A 22,231-nucleotide genomic window follows, 5' to 3' on the forward strand; every position below is an offset into this window, starting at 1 on the left:
AATGGGAAAACAACAAGTCCCATTTACGTCGTGTTAAGACAGGTAAGAATGATCATTCCTTAGGGACATAAACTCAGCAAGCAATAAAAGAAAAACAGAAATATGAAAGAGTTGTGTTTCAAATGGTCGAAGCTTTGTATGCTTTTGTATGTACTGTGTGTTGGCTAATCTTTTGGGAACAGTGGGTGTTGAGTTTGCTGTTATTGTATAAACAGAGATCTGGGATAAGAACTATCAATGTTCTCCAAATATTTTTCTAATTGACGTGTGAAACTGATGAGGAGGTAACCTTCTGACTGTTTTGTAGCAACGGTTTGTGTTCACTTTACGGTATCTCGGAACGCCCAGTTGCTGTGTTTAATGTCCTTATGTAGATGTGTACTGAACCTATTTAAGTTGCTTTAAACGTTTTGTATTGGATTAAATACCCATTGTAGGCTAGGTATATAAATCAAAACGTTTAATCGTTAAGAAATGTTTGAGAAATTATTCTTTATTTTGTAGTTGAAACTACAATATTTTAGTAAGTCTTGTTTCAAAAACTATATTAATATATGTATGTATATATATTCTAAATATTATTTTATTATTAACAATGAGTATTTAAGTTTGCCATTACTTGAGTTAAGCTGAAATGGATTTGATATAGTAGAGAGAGTGAATATGCTTTTTTTTACAAAATAGAGAAACATTTACATATTTAGTTTTATGAATTTTCAAATTCTTAAGGCAGGAAGTATTTTGCCTTATTATTAAAAATTTAATCGACTTCAGAATATTTTTTTTTTTTTTGCACGGTTGTCATAAAGTACAAACATTTGTGTGTGTTAAATATATGCAGTAGGCTGCTATATGGATCTCTCCTTGTCCACAAATAATAAGCATATGCAGGGCTTGTAACACTCTACCAACCACATTCGCCAACACAGCCCACGACAACATGGCCTCGTGCATTTACAAAGTGCGATGTACTCCAGAAAAGTACTTAAGACAGTTCTTGAAAGTACTAGACCTAAACTTCTTTGCTTTAACAAATGGTATTCCTGGAGGACTTTAAAAGAAGAGAATGAAACGAGGTATAAGAATACTAAAAGTGTGTGTAGGTAGGTATACGAGCATTTAGGTATAAAACCTAAAATAAGATAGGCTGTATGGCTCTTCACTTATTGTTTTTTGTATGCATCAAAGAAGCTATGTCATGTAAGCCCTAGCCATTTCCTGTTCTTAGTATGGTTTTGAGCCTTTTCAATTAAAAAAATTGTTTTTAATTATTATTAAAATAAAATCTATTGGGTAAGAATTAAACATTATATATACAATATATATAAAGAGTGTCCCTTAGCTTGTCAATAATATTTGTTTTTGTGCATAATCCTAGAAAAATAAAGAAAAAAGGGAAAGAAACGTTCTCATTCTTTGAAATTTATTACAAACTGATTTTGTTCTTTTGACTAAACTTACAACTACGAGATGTACTTTTTTACTTAGATACTGCTTTATGAATCAATTTTGTTCCAAATGATAAATGCATTTGCTACATTTATTAATATGCATCTATGTATATCTTTCTACGGAATATTTGTTTCTTGTGTTGTTGGGTACAAGTATGAAATAGGCTGAATTAAGTCATTCCATCGAGCTACCAAAGATTTGACGATGATCGGTATGATTCTATATACGAGTATTTAAGTACGAGATGCAAACTCTGGTGACGAATAGCTAATATCCCTTTTATTATAACAAGCTTTTTCGCATATAATATTTCCTATATATATACAGAATGTGCTCAAATATTTAAAGAAACAAACTTTAGAATGAAGAAATACCAAATCTGTGAGTAGTAGGTCCTTTGATTAAGATGATTTCATTTATTTAAATTTTTACAACCAGTTAAATCCTATGAAGTATACATTTTTACAGACTCATTTCATTTTATGGTTGGCTTGCTTTTATTTAAATGGACATGTGGATAGGATTGCGAATTTTATCTTCTCGAAAAATGTGTTTAAAAGATTGCTGATGATTTTTTATATAACCTGAGCTAATAGCACATAATATGAATTCCATTCAAATGCATTTTTAAATTTAAATATGAATGGAAAAATCCCACTAAGAACTTAATTAAAGTAAAATGAACTTTTTTGGGAAGCGAACGTCAAACTTTTTTAGTAATTAAACCAAATTTTACCTTAGCCATTTGTGGTCCTTTTTTGGTCGAATGTTTTTAGAATATTATACCAGACTTTTGTTTTCAAAAGGACCATCCGCATACCAGTGTATACATATACACCTATGCACCTATGTATCTACTTATAGTGAAGTGAAATACAAAAATGTTGCAAGAGGCTTTTTAAAATCATAACTTTCAACGTATGCTCTGTAGTTTCATCAACGTTTATAACTTCATTAATCAAATCTAGTGGTCTTAAAGAAATTAAAATAATAATATGATGATATCATTTGATGGTACTTCTGATAAAAATACATAAATATAGAATGTATACATATTTTTATTGAAAAAAGAAAAGAATTCGATTTTTGTACTACAAACTATTTTAAATCCGAATACCTTTGTTTTTTTTTTTATTTTATTTTATTTAGCTTAATACAAGCTTTCATAACTTAACACTAGCTTAACATATTTTTTTGCAGTTCTTGTTATCAGTTTTCAAAATTAATTCATGTGGGCCCTAAGGCCCACATAAAAGCTCTTCAATGTACAAGAACTAACAATTTTGATTTTATTTTACTTAAAATTACAAGGAACAAGGAATTCGGACTCAAAAAGGGAAAAAGTAAAGGGTATCTTTCAGATGGGATTTGGAAATGTTGAAATCGAAAACTACCATAGTAGCGTTTCAGTGACGAAGAATTCTGGACATTGGTTCAAAGTGCCCGTAATTAGTGCGATGATGAGGGATATAGAAAAGCGAAACAGATCGCAGATTTCGAGGGTTGGTGTTAAGATGAATATCACTCAGGAGTGCCGGGGAATCTATATTGCCCATTAACAATTGGTGAGCAAATAATATATCAGCGTTTTTGCGTCTAATATATAAGGGCTGCAAACCTATCAGTTTTAGTCGATCGGCATAAGGAGGCAAGTTGGGTGTATCATCCCAGGGGAGGCAAATCGAACGAAACGTCTTTGAACATTTTCAAGTGAATGGTTTTATAAAAGGGAGACCATACTTGGCATGCATATTCAAGATGAGGACGGACTAGGGAAATGTAAAGCGCTTTAGTTACATAGGGGTTGGAAAATTCTTTTGACCATCTCTTAATAAAACCGAGAGATCTATTAGCTTTATAATTAATTTGGTCAAAATGGGAATGGAAATTCAGGCGTTTGTCACACATAATACCAAGATCTCTAATAGAATCGACTACGTTGACGGCGTCATTAAGGAAGTAGTATACTCGATGAGATGGGATTTGTTTGCGCGAAAAGGTCATTTGTTTACGTTTACCTACATTTAACTCTACGAAATTATGCATGCACCAAACAAAAAAGATATTAAGATCATTTTGTAAAAGTAAGGAATCAGATGGAGTAGAGATAATCTTAAAAATTTTGAGACTGAGTTACGGAAAAGGACTCTTTAAGTTCTATTCACAAGATAGGAGCTTATCCAGTTTATAAATATAGATGGAAAGCCTAGAGCTCTTAGTTTGAGATAAATTATGTTATGGGATATTTTATCAAAGGCTTTCCTGTAATCAGTGTATATAACATCAACTTCTTTGCCATTCTCAAGGGCTGACAAAACTTTGGATATAAATTAAATTAAGTTAGTCGTAGTGGAGCTACCTTTAAGAAAACCATGTTGAGCGGGGGAGAATAAAGGCTTGCAATGGAAATAAACGGAATCATAAACTAAGCTTTCAAAAAGTTTTGGAATGCATAAAAGTTTAGCAATAGGTCTATAATTGTTAATTTCAGTTTTATAGCCTTGTTTATGAATGGGAAATATAAATGAATCTTTCCATATATGAGGAAACACACCTTGGGAAAGAGAAAGTTTCTTTTTCTGGGATTTAGTAGCAAACCATTTTTTATAGACCAAGAGTAAATTTCATGTAGATCTTCATTTATTTTACTTACAAGATCAATTAGATACAATTGAACGTCGTCAGTATAGAGGTGAACTGCAGTATGTTTGCAGACAGATGGTAAATTATTAATGAACATACAGGAGATAATTGGGCCTAGAATTGATCCTTGAGGAACACCCTGTTTCACACGTAAAAGATATGAGCAAGAATCGTTAGTTACAATTCTCTGAAGTCTGCCAGAGAGATAACTTTCAAGTAGAGTCACTGCAGAAATCCCGAAACCAAAAAGATATTTTAATTTCAAACACAGAATCTTGTGGTTCACTTTGTCGAAAGCCTTTGAGAAATCAAGAAGACAAGGAAGCGTAACATGTCCCTTATGGTAATCTTGCCTTATATCGTAACAATATTTTTACCATGGCTGTGGTTAGATCTAAGACCGGACTGTCCAGCATAGAAGAGGTTGTAAAGAGACAAGTGTTGAAGGATCTGTTTGGCTATTAATCTTTCAAAGACTTTCGACAAACATGGTAAAATACTTAAAGGTCTGAAATCAGTAGCTGACATTGGGTTGGATTTTTTTGCAACAGGCACAACTCTTGCTATTTTCCATGACTTCGGAAAGGTTGACGTTGTCATACAATTGTTAATAATGTGAGTCAAGCTGGATATTATATAAGGCAGAATTAGTTTGATGAATCGAAGTGGTATACCATCTTCACCTACAGCATTTGATTTGATAAAACTAATACAGTTAATCACATCATTCTCATTAACCGATTCAATTTCAAAACTCCGTATCGTTTGCATGTGTGAATTAATAGAATTATATGCGAGAAGATAGTTGTTGTGGTCAGTATCAGATTTAGACTGTAAAAAGATCTTCCAAAGCTTGTTACGGGTATTTCTTAAGCTAAGGAGCTCTCTGTTGTACCAAGGGGGAGCAGAGGTGAAATCTTTTCTACGAGAGAACGGTACTAATTCTTCAATACAGTAAGAAAGAATCAAATAAAACCAATTTGTAAGGGACTCAACTGTTAATTCAAAGTCGGGTGAGCTAAGAAGATTGTTAAGTTTAGAGAAATCAGCAATACGAAAATCATAACAGTAATTTTCCATTTCAAAAAAGTTGTTTTCCAATTTAATGGGGAAGGAGAGATTAAGGGGAAGATGAAAGCGATCCAAGGTTGAGAGAAGGTGAGGACTCGGGGAGACAACACAGTTATCGCAATCAGATGAGTATATGAGATCAAGGTGTCTCCCCATAAAGTTTTCTACTCCATTTAGTTGAAAAAGACTACAATCAAACAGACGATCAATGAACAGCGATTCAGATTCAGAAGAGATGTTAGTTGGAAAGAAGGATGTCTGATCATCTGAGGTGGACCAATTGAGATGGGGAAGATTAAAGTCTCCAAGAAAGATGATTAAATCATTAGGTTGCACTAGTTCAAGCAGATAATCAATGGCATTAACAGCGGCTTGGTATGCTTTAATTTGTTGGGCTGGTCGAATATAACAACAAAGGACAAAAAACAAAACTTAGGGAGTGTAACCTTAGCTGATACACCTTCAAATTCGATTGAAGCGGAAATACGGAGTAATGAACTTTCAAAGTTACTAGTGATAGCTAAAAGCACACCACGCCCGTGTGTATTACTCGCATATTCCACGACATCCATTCGATAGATAGAATAGTCGTTAGTGAAGAGTTCAGTACTAAGGATATCAGTTGTGAGGTTGGTTTCGGTAAGGGCAAAGATGTCATAAGGAAGGTTTTGGGAGTTATTAAAGACGGCAGAAGTTTTTGACCTTAACCCTCTTACATTTTCATAGTAAAGGCTATGACATTTAGGTTTAGTGGTCTTTGGGTTAGGAGCGATAGTATTTCTTCATATCTGCACGGGATTTTTGGATATGAGATACTCGTTTTGAAGAGATAAACGACGCAAAAGAGGTTAGGTCTTCTCTCACTTTTTGAGGAGAAATTTCAAGGCCATCATGAAATTTCAAGAATATTTCCATAAGTGCATCACGTTTGGTAGGGAGGCCTTCTTGGGAGATTAAAACCTTAATGTTTGTATTTGTTTTACCTTCAAAGCAAACAGAATCTGGTTTGTCGTGCAGGAACGCTAGGTAAAGACGAACATTATTGTAGATTTTGTGGTCTCTAAGACGGGACATAACATACCGATCATTAGTATTGGCCTCAGATAAATGTTTAGTTAACTTAACATTTGGAGGGATCATTGGGTTAAGGAATCCTTGAGGTTCTTGAGGGTGTTTTAGCAGGAGCATCAACCATCGGAGAGCAAAAACCAAAACCCGGATGAGAAGTTTTAAAAGAAACTCGTTTGGATGGAGGCTTTACAGATGTAGGAGAAGTTTTCTGTTTAAGGGACTAAAGTTGGTTCAAGAGAGAAAAGTTATGAAAGATTTGTGTTTTAAGAGTCCAGTTAGTCTCAATATTTTTTTTGAAATTAGGTTTGGGATTAGGTTTAGGATTAGGTTTGGGATTCGGTTTGGGAATAGGTTTGGTATTAGGTTTGGATTTGTTAGACTTTCGTTAGACACATTCGTTGATTATTTTGTCCTCCGCAATGGTATTCACTGAGGTGGTTTGTTGCAGAGAGTCAGCAGCCAGGTTTGCCGCATGAATTTCATCACGAATGGATACGTTCGCCATATCACACGACGGTATGCATGCCGGGTTGTTTAATGATGTCGTAGAGAAGCGATTCAATTTTTTGAGATTTAACATTTAGGCTTTCAAGCTCGCGGTACACTTTCGTATATTTCTGTTCTTGATTGCTTATATCGTAAGCAATAGATATGAGTACCGTTGAAACCCGAGAAAGCATACAAATAATGTTTTCAAATTTGTTAACGAGTCTAACGTTTGTAACTTCACTCATTTGATTGGAGGAGGGGAGAGCCGGGATGACAAACTTTGCAAACAGCAATCAATATCCGATTTCAGTAGGTTTAACTCAGACAAGTCAGACAAGTTTTTTTTTTCAGATCATGTGCGGACCAAGTTAGCACTTTTAACTTATCGTCAATGTCTAGACGAAGACCTATGACGTCACAGTACTGTTTTTCCAAAGAACGTATCGTGAAAGGCACTGCGTAGACGATTGTTGACATTGGATGTTTGAGTCCTCGACACTATTACAGACGTGATCAAATTACTTGGAGAGATTAGAAATTTGATCTTGGCAAACGGAATGTTCGTTAGAAAGGGATTCTTTTAGACATTGAATTGCAATCATAATATCCGACACAGATATTTTATTGCATTCACCGCAATAAAACGCAAAATTGCGTAGATAGTCTTTTAGGTATACACTCCCCTTTCTGGCTAAGCCAACACAAGAGGGGTGTAAGTATTTCCCACAAAGGCCACTGCACTTCAATAGTCCTTCGTTTGAGTCAACGATGACACACATTTTATTGGCGCACGACATAATTAAGCAAAAAAGAAGAAATATGGTATTTTTTTAAAGTTTTTTTTAGTTGTTTTTAATTATTTCTATGCTTGTTAGTACACAAAAAAAAATTAAAAAAAATGCTGGTGTAATGGGAAACGGCGATGGGCAGTAAAGTAGGTCGGGTAAGAATTATCACACGCGCTGCGAGTATATTGATAGTTTTTTTTTTATTTGTAATTGATTATTTGGGGTCGGTAAAAAGGTGGCAAAGGGCAACTGAGGAGCGAAAAGAAAATGCGACTGCACTTAAAATTTGTTTTTTTAAATACCGATATATAATTTATACAATTTTGGATTACGATTATGAATCGATATTACGAACGTTGAAGGAGAGGAATATTTGTACAACAGGAATTGTTCTATTGTATTGTACAAAATTGTAGTTGCATAGTGCAAAATTAAGTTAATTTATTTAAGTTTTCTACCTTATGAAATATGCCTCAATTTTATATTTGAGATTTAAAGATAAAAATGACTTTTTGGGAAGTCGGCACTGCAAAAGCGAGTGATTATAAGTTTTGATATTTAAGTTATTCATCTGGGACTTTGGAAAGTCAATGTGGATTAAATCAATCAAAATCTAATCGTAGACATACGGATAGAAAATTCAAAAGCTAACCGCAGACATACGGATGGAAATTTCTTACCCAACACCATTTTCTTATCCCACGATTTGATTAAATTACCTACAAAATCAAAAAATTGAAAACATTTGGTTTATTCAATTCAAACTAAGTACATACATGGGAATATTCAATACCTTTTTCCATCAGATTATTCTTGTTTGTAAATGATATAGATAGGGATATATTCTTAAACAAAATTCACGAAAGAATGCATAAGAAAAACTATCGTTTTGTCTGTTTCACATGTTGGCTTGAGAATTTTCTATAAACAGGATAAACAACTAAAGTATAGTTGTTGTCCTTGTTTCATTGTCCACAACTGGTGCCGATTATTTCCCATAAACAAAGCAGAAGACAGCCAAAGACAAATTAAAGAAGTCAACCAAGAGAAACATACGCCTACCATGGTATGCATAGCTGATATCCTATTTCCAGCGGTGCCAAGTAAGAAAAGAAGCCTGCATATTTTGGTATACATATATTGTTTACAATTTTATAGTTGTACCTACTCATGACTATAAATAATAGAAACAAATATATAAATATATAACAAAAGAAATATGGAGGCTCCCAATGGAAGTGAATTGGAAAATATCTGCAACTATGAAATCCTTACGCTGCCAAAACACCACGGAAACTCCCACTGCGCGGAGAACAAACATTCTACAGAATGTCATCAAGTACTTGAATTCACGCCGTTCAAAAGACATACAAATCCTTCATGAAGCGTGTTCTAGACTTCTTGGCTCCATAGAAAAAAATGAAAAAATACGTACGAGTATGTTGAGCAAAACGCAAAATACGCGGCACAAAACCATTTAAGCTTCAACGGCAACTCTGCAGTTTTATTCTTTTGTATTTCATTTTTGTGTGTAAGGACATTACAACCGATACTACTGAATAACGTCAATGGGTGGTAAGCAATTGTCAAAGCTAAAAAAATCAGGATAAAGCAGAAGAATTTAAGTTTTTTTTTGCATAAAAAATCCAACTTACGAACCAACTTGGTTTAATATAACAAATTGCAAACAATTATGAAATTATTATTTGTGGTTTGTTTGTGTCACTCAAAATTATTTGAAAATGTATCGAATACTTCAAATTCAACTTTATGTCAACAATTGGTTAGCACTTATGACTAAAGATGATAAACTCAATCTGTTAAAAAAATACACTTTTAAGGCAATAAAGGCAAAATCAGCAACACAACTTTTGGACTTTTATGCACGATTCATCTGTACGACAAATAGCCCGGCGTTTGTTCCATATCGTTAATCCCAAAAAGTTCCTTACCGATTGCTTAGAAATTTTGACACAACATACATTCTAATACGTCAGTGATTTTAAAACTAAAATAAAACATTTGACTTAAAAACAACACTAGGTGTACTGCGTTATAAGGACCTTTCAGTCCCTTTATGTCAAACAATTATAAAATAAAGAAAGGAGGAAATACAAATAATAAATTTTGTTCGAGAAAACATAATCGGTGTCGTGTACCATATTATTTAATAGGTAAGTCCGTTTTCATATTTATTAAATATTAATCATTTAGTTTTGTCTTTTGTTCATTTGTAGATTTGGATGTTACTTACAGGATGAAGTTACTTATGCATGTACATGTCTTTCACAAAGATTGCAAGATACATGTACATACATATGTATGTATGTATATCTATACATATCATTCACAAGATTAGTAATATGTACATAAGTCCGTTTTTGTATTTGTTTTTGTTCAATACTTTCATTGAATGCTTTTTAATATTAACTGCTAGTTTTCGTTCTTCAACATTTGTATCTTTAGTTAAAACTAGTTTTGCATTTCTATCTTCTGCCTTTCGTAATTCTATTAATATTTGTGGCAATGTTGTTACGATCATATTGACCCGGAACCAATCTTTTCTCACGCGAATAACAGCCAGTATCTTATAAATTAGTTAAAAGAATAAAATGCACAAAGTTAGAGCAAGCTACATATTTGATAAAATAACATTAACTAAAGATAAGTATGTTACAAAAAATATAAAAAAAAACACTTATCATATTTGATTAATTTTCAATTTTAACTGAAAATCATATTCTGAATTGTTGTTGGATAAATTATTTATTATTTCATAAGAGGTTCTCACAATAGTGCGGCGATATGCCCCATTGTACATGTATAATTAGAAAAAGGTAATTAGACGTACTTTCTTTTATTGTCATACACACGTTTAAAAAATTTGAACATTTAAAATTATATTATTATTGTTATTTTAAGCTTTTTATTGCCTTATCGTTTTAAATACATCTATAAATACAATTTTAATAAGAATTTTTACAAATTATTTCATAGAATGATACAAATTACAATTATTAATTATATAATGGAAAAGTAAGATAATTGATATTTAAAAGTTTGGTTATTTATTTTTTCAATTTTCATTATTAGTTTTTGGCGTAAGCCTCCCCCAAAGCGGCCCATAGGTCTCGATGTTTCACCTCACTGTACCAATTTTAGTTTATTTGGCAAAGATCGTCGCTCCATCTCTTGTTCGGTCTGCCTGTTCGTCTCGTGCTTTGCGGTCTCCATTTTGTTGTACCTATGCATCGGCAAAATAGCGGAGTCGAAGAGATAATTTTGTGTTTCTACACTTTGGTCCAGTTCTAAAATCTGTTTGAGGCTCCAGAATTGTTTCTAGTTGTTTGTGATGCGTCTGTTGATTTCTTTTTTCTCTTGGTCCTTAAAAGATTTTAGTTGTCCGAAGTATATGTATAGTCCTCTATGTATTCTCTTTTTTCATGGTCCAGAATTATATATTCTCTGATGTTGTTGTCATCACTTTTGTTTTTGATTTGTTGATTTGTAGTCCATAGTTTTTGCACAAGCTAGTAAGTTCTGTTGTCATTCTGTTGTATATGTTTAGCTTTTGTAGATATTAGTACTATATCGTCCGCAAATCGTAGGTTGTTTAGAAGTTGTCCACAAATCCTTATAACATATTTTGTCTTCCAGTTCATCTTTTGAAAAATATCCTCTAAGACTGCACTAAATAATGGTGGTGAAATCGGGTCTCCTTGTCTGACGACTCTTGTTATTTTAAATTTACGTCCTGTACTCTATTTTTATTTGTGCTACATTATTTTTGTACATGTTTTTGATAGTCCTTATAACGTTTGGGTCCATATTATGATTTTCTAGAGATGTCCATATTGTTTCGTGTTCAACGCTGTCAAATGCTTTAGTAAAGTCTATGAATAAAAAGGATATTGGTTGTTGAAATTCATTGCACTTTTCTATTAGTTGATTCATCGTCTGTAGGTGGTCTGTTGTTGAGAAACCTTCTCTGAATCCAGCTTGTTCCCTAGGTTGTTTATTGTTAAAATCATGTTTGATGTTCCTGTAGATTGTTTTTGGAAACAGCTTATAAATTGTCGAAATGTTTCTTATAGGTCTATAGTTGTTCAAATCGTCTTTTTTACCTTTTTTATATGTATAAGTGTAATGGTTGTTTATTGCTTAGGGTTTTGCTGAGTTCTTATGATTTCATATAACATAAATGTTAAGATTGCGGAAAGCGATTCTTTCCCGTATATTATCATTTCTGCAGAGATTCCATCATTTCCAGTGCATTTGTCCGTGTTCAAATCGTCTATGGTCCTTTCAATATTTTCTTTGCTAAACATGCGAGTTTGTGTTGTTAGAAGATTGAAATCTATGTTTTCTATATTTTCTTCTTCAGTTATATGCTTGGTCGAGGAGAATAGTTTTTCGAATTACTCTGTAGCATTTTCGTGTAACTCTTTTCTATTTATGTTGCTTGCAAAAAATTTATATGATCAAAGTTAATTTCTAAATTCGAAGTTGAAAGTTTAACTTTTTTATTCCGATACTAGGCCTTAAATTTTAATCTATACGAAATAAAAAAATTTTAATAATTTTTCATTTAAGAAGCGAAAGAAGCAACGTTATTTCAAGTTTGAAATTTCCTTTTGTAAAACATTACCAGCCAGCGCAGCGGTTGAAATCTTAGTGGTATATTAAAGTAATGCTTGGTCATGAACATGAAAAGAAGAGAACAAGACAGCAACATGCCTTCATTTCTTTTGGTCAAGAAAAATGTATTGCAGCTTTCAAATTCTACATCAATTAAAATGGAGAAATGTTCTTATTTATGGTGAATATTTTGAATAACGGATCGCTCTTCACATGTACATACATATCCCCAGATAACATTTATTTATTTTTTAGAATTTTGGAGTTCTTATTTTTAAGACGGTACACAAGTATATATACACAACCGATCAAAAGAATACCAATAAGACTTTTTAACCTTGCATCATTTAGTTTCTTATATCAACCTATACCTATAGGAAAAATCTAAAAACCAATTTCCCACCATGAGTCATATAATCGAAAGGAAGAATATTTAATCAGTCGATTTCTATGTACACAACACCCAACCGCATATCACACATGTGAGTGCCATTCCATTGAAACATCTTTGAACAAATATTGTTTGCCAAAACAAATTGAATCTCTCTCAATAAGACACTATTTCAACACTTTCGACACGTTTTATTCTCAAATAATGTGGATGGAACGTGAAGTTTTGAAATTTTTTTTTCGAACCCACCCATTGAAAGCTTGCTATGAATTCATAAAATTTGTTTCCCCTTTCAAGACTTTATTTTATTTGATGTATCGACATTTTTATTTCTTATCGTATTGGAAAAAAATTGCTCAAGGTATTGGGTGCACCTAGTAAATCTTATTTTAGTGTACTTTTTCAACCGAATATCAGAAAGGTCCTTTTGTAGTTGACTTACTCTTGATATTTATTTGTTATCATTTTCACAACGCCGTATTTGTTTAGGAAAGTCAAGTCAAATTTTAAATTTGTTTGAGCAAATTGTAAGTTTAATTGGTGAATTTTAATAACCTTTTTAATATTGTACATATTGAAGTATGTCAATAACATGGCTGATACTAAAAATAGATTTCCTTTCTTTGATTCTTTAATAAAAATATCCAAAAATCGGTATGTCGAAACGCCTAGAAGCCACAATTTGAACTTAAAACTATATATATCGATCAATAGTGGTAAGTAAGTGTTTGTTCGTCACAATAGCTTTCCGATAAATCTATTTTTAGTGAAGTCTACATCTTTTTCATTTGTGAAAAATTAAAATTATTGTATTAACATTTATTGAGTGATTTTCATAGAATACAATAAAACATAGTACAATAAAACATAGTAGCAAATTAAAACAAAACAATAGGCTTGAGATGTGCTTTTATAACCAGTTTAATCTATATATATATATCTATCTATAAGTTGCTTAGGAAATTCACGTGATTTAGGACATGTTGTTCTACTCGTAGAATTCAAGTATTTTTTTTTTACTAGGGAGCGTGGTACAAAAACTTTGAAATCGGTTGTGCCTTACATTTTTTTATTTAACTCTTTCCTAAGAACTTGATAAACCTTAAGACTTAAACCTTAAGGATGCAAACTAACTCCTTTACATATTTTTGATCTAAACTAAACATAATACCAAGGACAATATTACAGCTTGTTTTGCTATTTTTGATTATACTTCACCCTTTTTACTATACCATACTCCAACTAAATACTGTTATGTTTCGCTCAATTGGTTCCCCATCCCCATGCCAAAGTAAGACGCTTTTTTAAATTCCAAATACCACAACCTTCATTAAGATCTTAACATAGCAGTTAAAACTTGATGATTTTATATTAGTTAGTAATTATTAAAAATCTTTGAAGCTTTGAAGCCGAAGGAAAAAATAAGTCACTGCTCGGTGAGTTGAAATTCGTTATACGAAAAACAACAATTAACGAAAAAAGAAACTTAGCAATCCATTATTCCTTAATGTACTGTGAGCTTAATTTGTTGATCAAAATTAGAAAGAAAACGTACGGATGGGAAAATTAAGGAATATTAAATGATTTTAAGTGGATTGTTTACTAAGGGTTTTCTCTTCATCCTATCTTGCTTCAACCGAAACCAACAATTTTCCCTGGAGATTTTCGAGAGTTGAGTTGTTGCATATTCAAAGCATAACAAAGTTAAGTAAAATTTTATTAACTCCAATTAATGGGTAGATGGAAGGAACTTGTCGCAGTGGTTGTTCGGTACTTCCTACTGCGCGATACTTGTTTCCCATGGGAACCCTTTTCAATTAGTCAATCAGGATTGTTTGAAATTAATTTTTTTTTCTTCTTTTCTTATTTTAGGACTTTTTTTGATAAGCTGTAAAGGCAGGGATAGGGATTTCGTTATTATGTTTGCGAATTAAAATTAAAACTTCACTCATTTCCGAGGATGTATCTGTGCATATATCTATGTATTGTGTGTATATATTTAACTTTTTTGTGTTGTTGAAATGGGCTACTAAAACAAATGTGCAATTTGAGTACATCAAACTGCAATTAAATTTATGAGATAACTGTACAGCGTTTATATACGCATCATCCGTAAAACAGTGTATGTTATTTTGTACATAGGTACGGTACATATACATACATAGCTTAAGGGGGTATTCTGGTCTAGAGACATGAATTTTAGGTAATTTTTGAAGTGCTGTAGAAAAAAGCAAGCAACAATTTTACCATACATTTTTTTATACATTATTTATTCACGTTTGAAGCATACAAAAAAAATAAAAAAGTAAAAAAAAAATCAAAATTCCGTTAGTTATCAGTTCATGGAGTGGTGCGTCTCAAAAATTTGGTGCGTGACCATACCCACGATTTTAACTCTCCTAGAAATCTGAAATCAAAAACTAAAAAAGATTATTAATCTACAATAATGTCGCAATGTCTGGAACTACGGAAAAGTTACAAACATTTCTTTTTACAAAATGGCGGCTGTCTAAAGAAAAATATAAAAAATTTACCATTTTTTTGAACATTCTTCGATTTGTTAAAAATATTAAAAATGAAAATTTGGGGATGGCCGTAGTTCCGGACGTAGACAAGTCCCTAAAGAAGAATCTCTTAAAATTTCAAGTAAATCGGTTCGGCAGAACCTGAGAAATCGTGGGTATCAGATTCAAAAAGACAGTTCTGAGAAAAACGCGTTTAAAGTACCCCATTATGTCTTTTGTTCTATTAGTTGCAGCCCAACCGATTTGGATGGCTGCTCAGCAAAATACTTATTTCTCCGAAAATAATTTGAATTTGGGAAAATCCTCTCGTAGACATATTCTAAAATAGTTATACTATGAAAATATGAAAAGAAAAAAAAATCGATTTTTTTAATTTCTAGACCAGAATACCCCCTTAATTGACTAATGGTCTTGTTTTATTTTCTCAATAAAATGTATAGAACACTTTGGTTTATTTGTTGATTCTCGAAGAAATTAAAGAAAATTAGCACAGCTTTCTTTAACATCAAAAAAGATTGTTTATTTTAAATGCGAAAGCGAATTATTGAGAACAAGAAGTCTATTGAATAGGAAGGTGAGTGGGGGAGATTTGAAGTAAAAATCAGAAGTTTCAGAGAGAAAATATTCACATCATCAGATTGCGGGTAGCAATGAATAAACGTACTTGACGTCAAATAAATTTCTACATGGGTAAACAAGACGTGATTGGAAAATAAAAATAAAAAGGAAACATCATTTCATATGCAAGAGTAAATTTTTCTATTCTTTGCACTTTTTTATATCGTTCGTTTTTAAGGCTTCTTTACTTTCTTCGTATACCACTACGGACTACCACCCAAAAAGTATATCTACATTTATTTTAAAATGCTTCTTTGAATTTTATTATTTGAACGCGGCAGAAAAATATATTATTGTATATATGTATGTATGTAGTTACATAATTTTCGTTACGTAGCGTAGGTATGCTTTTTTATTTGTAGGTAAAGTGTAAACATCTTTTTTTAAACTCAGCTTTGATTTGTTTATTTTTGTTTTGTTTGAATGTTTTGTCGCATATTTTGTATTTGAATTAGGCGTGTCTATTATTTGTTAAATGTGTATTAATAATTTATTGTAAGTTGTATTTGAAAAGCTTGGATAGATATAGCCATTTAATATTTTTAATGTACATCATTTTTATTATGTATCTTTAATACACAGTAGTGGTCTAAGCCACTGCATCTAAAGTGAGACTTAATTTAACGGTTTTCGAGGAGCAATTGCGCCTTTTATAATACCTCATACATGTTGGCAGGTGTCAAATGCTAGCGCTACCAACGTGAAACCACGTTTTGAATAGTACTGTAAAGCCTTAAACAATGTTTATCGGTTCTAAATTTGTATTTGCTTACATTCTGGCTGATGGTTATTCTTGTTTTTTTTTTGACACTTGTACTTCAACTGTATAAAACATAATAACTCTGAGGGGTGCCTTAAAGATATGTACATTTTATATTTAAGTATGTTATTTATGAAAGTAAACTTCATCTTTTCATTAAGTGAGCCCCTATACAATGAAGCTGCTATGTTTCTACTAAAAATATTACTCAAAAAATAACAAAAGAAAGCCAAATATTCCTTTCAAATTAGCTGAATGCGTAAGAAACCGAAAGAGGTCAAATGTTTGATATATTTTTGTTTCAAATTCATTGATTTATGATCCTGAAGCGTATGAATCCACGATTTTTCGAATGAATCTTATGCCAAAGCACTCCTTCCACCGCAATATCTCATATTTCAAAAAGATAAAAGAAAACAAGGAGAATCGATAAAAACAACTCTTTACGTACTTTCCCAAAATTGTTGTTGACTGCGCCGTGATTATTATCATAACAGACTACTCAATAGACCAAGGACATAACACATAAAAGATACACACATATATAGTAGTATAAATATGTGTATCATACAAATTTTCGTGTAAGGAACTCTTTTCGTGGAGTTTTCTTACATATTATGTAGCTTCCGCCAACTCTCCCATTTTCTCTGTGGTAATTTTGCAGCGACACTCCATAAATTCATGAACCTTATCAGCTATAAAATTACAACAAGCGAATTTTTGTACGAAATCTTTGCTGGAACGACCATGGTGAAATTTGAAAACAGGCATTTTTATGTGATTGCCTACTTCTACTTATTTAAGGCATCTCAGGCGATATTTACAGTACATTTGTAGTGTAATGGTTGTATCAGTTTTGTTTTTGTATTACATTTTTTGAACTGGATGCTTACGTAATATGTCATAAGAAATCGTTGTTTTTGCATTAGCCAGCGGCTTGGAACCCCTTTATTTAAATTTAATTCATTTTTTGTAGCCATAATCCAGATAAATACTAAAAACTTAGACTTATAATTGACAAGTGGTTCCAAAAATGTCCTTTTCTTCCTTTAATTTAATTTCAATGATCAATATAGTGTTTATTTGTTACGTTTCGTTTGGCAATAATTGTGTTTAGAAATGTTTGTCTACTTTTTATATATATTCAGAGTTTAGGTACATAAAAGTACGGCATATCTCTTTTTACACAGCAAATCGATAACCGTATATGTCCGATTCAAATGGTTTTAAAAATCTTCCTTTACATAAAAGCATTCGATTTCTCTTTTTAAAAAGAAGGCATTAGTCGGAACCTAATACTACTTAGCCCTATTTTTTATTCACTGCAGTCTTGTGCAAATTAATTGTTACAAGCTTATTTTTAAGAACTTTGTCTTAATATATTTTAAATAATGTAAACCAATATAATTTAATATGTCGTATGCTCCTTAGTATTTCTGAGTTATTTTACTTTCACTGGCATTTATAAATGGCTGTGAAACCACAACTTACTAATTGCTTAAATAAATCTGTTTTTTTTTGTAAGGACATCAAAAACCTTCTTTAAACAATACATATCTAGTTTAGTTCCAGATCCATATAAAATGTAACATAAAGGGGACTACAATTTACATAGAAACCAGTTAAAAGAAGGATTTTTAATGTAAAGAAACAAAATATTCCACATCACTTTCTGATCACTTTGGAATCAATTATTTATTTATATAATTGAAATATTTATAACAAATATTAAAAAAAAAGTCGTTGAACATTTGAACCTCCTTTTAAACATATTGTCAATACAAATTTCGAATACAGGAATTGTAGTAATACTAAGGGATATTTGGACCTTCAATTGTTTTTTAAGCGGTTGTAAAATTTGTAAATTAACGGATTAAAATAATGGTAAATCTTTCCTTTTGTCTTATCTTTAGCATATTTTGAAAATACTGTCATTATTGAAGCGAGGATTAAAGAGGATTTAACAGAAATCCTGTGTGCATTGAATTTATATTTCTGGCTTTAAGTTTCGTTTGATAAACCAAATAGTTATTTTAAATTATTCCAATCATCATTTCCTAGTGTCAGGGAATACCTTATTCTTATTGTTGAAATGCATATATGAAATGTAAGGAATTATTTTAATGCAAACAAAAAAATTTTAAAAATAAAGCTTTTGAAAACTAAAAATACCTTTGTTAGTTTTCTTTGTATTTAAAACTTTTATTAAAGAACATTTTTTCTTTGACAGTAATGATTTTATACAAAATGTTATTTTTTGATGAAAAATAGAACAACACTTTTGTGTTCGTTAATAGATTAATGAGATTTTTATTGCAACGTTTTTCTGTTAGTGATATACAAATTCATGTCGCATTTGGGAAATGCTTGAATGTCTGTCGAAATCATCACTGTTTGTGCATAATGAGTTTGAGTTGGCGATGTAGCATATGCTCTATGACAGACGCAGACCAGATCCAAGATGGTCCTTAATGGACATAGTTAAGGATAAGTGGTAATTTACTTAAGTGTCACTCGAGATTATAATTTATATATGATATCCACATATGCACAGTATTACGAAATAGGTATTCAACATAATATGAGCTGAGTATGTATCATGAGGAAAGAATAATAGGTATGTCAAATGCAAAAGTCTTTCTAGGCTTCTGATGTTAATACATTTGTTTGGGAATGCCTCTTTGGATTCAAGTACATACAAATATGTTATAAGTGTTAGCCAATACCTTAAAGGATTTTTGGCAAAGCATTTTTCTTTTATCGTCCTAAAATCAAGCTGGTATCGGCTGGCGGTGCCGTTCCTAAAATATACCTTATTTTTGACAACCTAAAAGACTGAACATAAAGATTTTTTATTTGATTTAATTGAGTGAATGTGGAGGTTGAGATCAAAGTTGTTATTTAATCTTGATATTATTAATGTTGTTCATGTGGGCGAACATTATCTACAAAATATTGATCAGTTTAGAGTGGAAACAGTTGTTTTTTTTTTGTCCACTTTTAGAGAAGTGAGAATAGTATAAATACTCAAATTAAAGATGAATAGAAGATAACACGTTTTTATGTTATTTTTCTTACATAAATTTACTAACCCACTATTCACACTCACTAAAACTCAACCGCTCTAACTTATTTTAATAAAAAGTATTGTGTTACATTTTCCTTAAAATATTTCCTTTATTCCAGCCACCATATTTGTATTCTTATTTTTATTATAATAAAAAGTTAAGTCTTAAACGAATTGTTAATTTATATATACAATTCCTTTGGTTTGAGCATTTCCTTAAAAACAATTTTTTTAAAGTTGTTCAGCGTAGGAGTCGGGAAAAGGGGGCACAAAATTAAGCTGGCTTTTAGAATTTACGATCCTGAGGAAAGGGGGGAATGTTGACTATAACCTTTATAATTAGGTTTGTTTAATATCTGGGTAGCATTATTTGTTTTGTAGAAATTAAAAACAATTGTTTTTGTTAGTTAAAAATGCATTATCTTTTATTTACCAATGTTGTTTTTATTTACTAAGTAACTTTTACAATACGTTATTATGGAAATGGCATGCGATAAATTTATTTGTTTATAATATACGTTTATCTTATATCAGTTTTACTTTTACTTCTACTTAAATAATCACAACTAACAATTAAAATTTGCACCCTTCTACTTTTGTTTACGCAAATTAATTACACATACATATTATACTTCGAGTTCCTTTTGTAGTTCTTATTTTCTACAAGTTATTTCTAATGTTTAGCATAAAAAATGTTTTCATTCGATTATATTTGGCACAAAATAATTGTAATACAATTAAATAATTTTAAAATACATGATTTTGTTATAAATGCCACAAATTTGTATAGGTAGGTACAAATAACTAAGATCACTTTGTAAAAAGATAACATTACCTGTATGCTTGTATGTTCTTAAAGTAAAAACTACAATATTCTTTTTTTGTTTTAACTTTTTAGTTAATTTATATTAAACTGTTAATTATAAATTGGCATGGTTGAAGAGTACTTGAAAGACCAATTGAATCAAATATCTGTTTTGAAAACACAATATGATGCTATGCGTACATTTTTTAAATTGCTATCAAAGATTATAATGAAAAACTTCGGAGATTCAAATTACTCTTCTAGTTTAAAAATAAAAAAAAAATACAAAAGTGGTTCTAAATCGGTTAGCTAATAATAAAACTATTCAATCTCAAATCATACTTCAAAATAACAAAGGTACAATCTTAATTGTTTTATATTTAAGTTATACGTAATTTATTATTTATTAAAGAAACCTAACACAAAATTTGTGTTCCATAATCATATTGGATAAACAAACAACTGCCAACATTCTTCTTAATAAGCTTAAGCTAAATACATAGTTAATAATAAAAGAGCTTTAAGTACAATTAATTTATTGTCAAATTTAAAAATGAAAAGGTGGAAAATAAAAAAGCTGCATGCAAACAACTTATATCCTAGACAACAGACATTGCCCGATTGAAACATGTCGCTATAAAGCATAATACACACTTGGGACTAATATTATTTACGTTTCCTTATGACCAAATTTTACTCATAAAATAGTAAAATACAATCTTTACGTTTTTTTAATACATATTATACTGCCAACTTTTCCCGAAAGCAACTGAATTTGCGTACCTAGTGCTTATTGCAGTTTTATTTTACTTGCTTTTATCATTTTGATTTTAATATTAAATCTGAACATAAAAAAATATTTGTGTTTGTTTGTAACAAATGTTTGTATATTTACTTTAACTTATCTATGTATGTTTTATAGTTTTATTTATCTCAATAAAATTATAAAATAAATTGTCACAGATAAAAGGACGTGTTTCGCGAAGTTATTTTCTGTACGTAATTGAGCAGTTTAATTATTCCAAGACATATTATTAAATATGAGTACGAGATCGGGTTGCGGCTAATCCGAGCAGAATTACCAGTGTATGCCGAGTTATCGGGGTCGCCATTTTGTTTTGTGCCTTCCAATCCCAAGTAACTTGGAGATCTGGTTGTGTGAGACGACATACTAAGCAAAATTCGTTGTTGGACATTCTTGTGAAAAACATGCAATATGGAGACTTCACACAGAAGTAAAATGCTCGTTTGATACTTTGGAACAACTTGAAATAAACCCTGGAGAATCTGGCTATGCGGATAAATTTCTAGAGAAGAGTACGTTGCTGAACCTTCATAAGATTCTTGGCTTATTCGTTGAAAGGGTGTTTTATAAACCTGTAAATAAAAAAGAAATATGTACATTGAGAGTTCAATTAACGACCAACTTACGTTCTTTTATATGTATTTAAGTAGTTGTTCAGTTATTAATTTCCATTACATTAATAGTTTTTTAAATAAGTTATTTAATAACGCTTTGTATTGCAACATAAAAAAGACCAGTACACCACATTTCCTAAAAGTACTTTTTTATAGCTATCATATTTGGTTTTTCCTAACAGCTTCACAGTTTGAAGTCAATATATTCCTTTGTTCTCATAATACTTGAATCATAAACTATTTCCTGTCAGTTTTTTGTAAGTTTTCGTGTTTTGTGAAAAAATGTGTCAATTGAACTTTTCTAAAAAATGAACTAAAAACTAGCACCCCATTTGCATATGATAAAATTAGTTTGATTTCAAAATCTGTTTTTGCTAACGAGATTCTTAGTCGATAAAAACATTTCATTTCTTGTATAAAAAAATACTGATTTTATTTTTCTAAGACCATTTTATGTAGTTTAAAACAAAATTTGGCAACGAATGAAGTTAATA

At 31.2% G+C, this 22,231-nt stretch overlaps 1 protein-coding gene across 1 annotated transcript in view; it reads right to left on the reverse strand.

Annotated features, from left to right (window-relative positions):
- Window positions 1-20,485: 20,485 nt before the first annotated feature.
- LOC129946643 (uncharacterized) overlaps window positions 20,486-22,231 on the reverse strand; it is a 59,169-nt gene continuing 57,423 nt past the window's right edge. Inside the window, exon 6 of the mRNA XM_056056894.1 lies at window positions 20,486-21,695. Within this exon, the coding sequence (XP_055912869.1) occupies window positions 21,276-21,695 (420 nt within the window). The 3' untranslated portion in view covers window positions 20,486-21,275. The remainder of the gene's footprint in view (window positions 21,696-22,231) is intronic.

The sequence above is a fragment of the Eupeodes corollae genome, chromosome 2, assembly GCF_945859685.1.
Source record: "Eupeodes corollae chromosome 2, idEupCoro1.1, whole genome shotgun sequence".
In the NCBI taxonomy this organism is placed as follows: domain Eukaryota; kingdom Metazoa; phylum Arthropoda; class Insecta; order Diptera; family Syrphidae; genus Eupeodes; species Eupeodes corollae.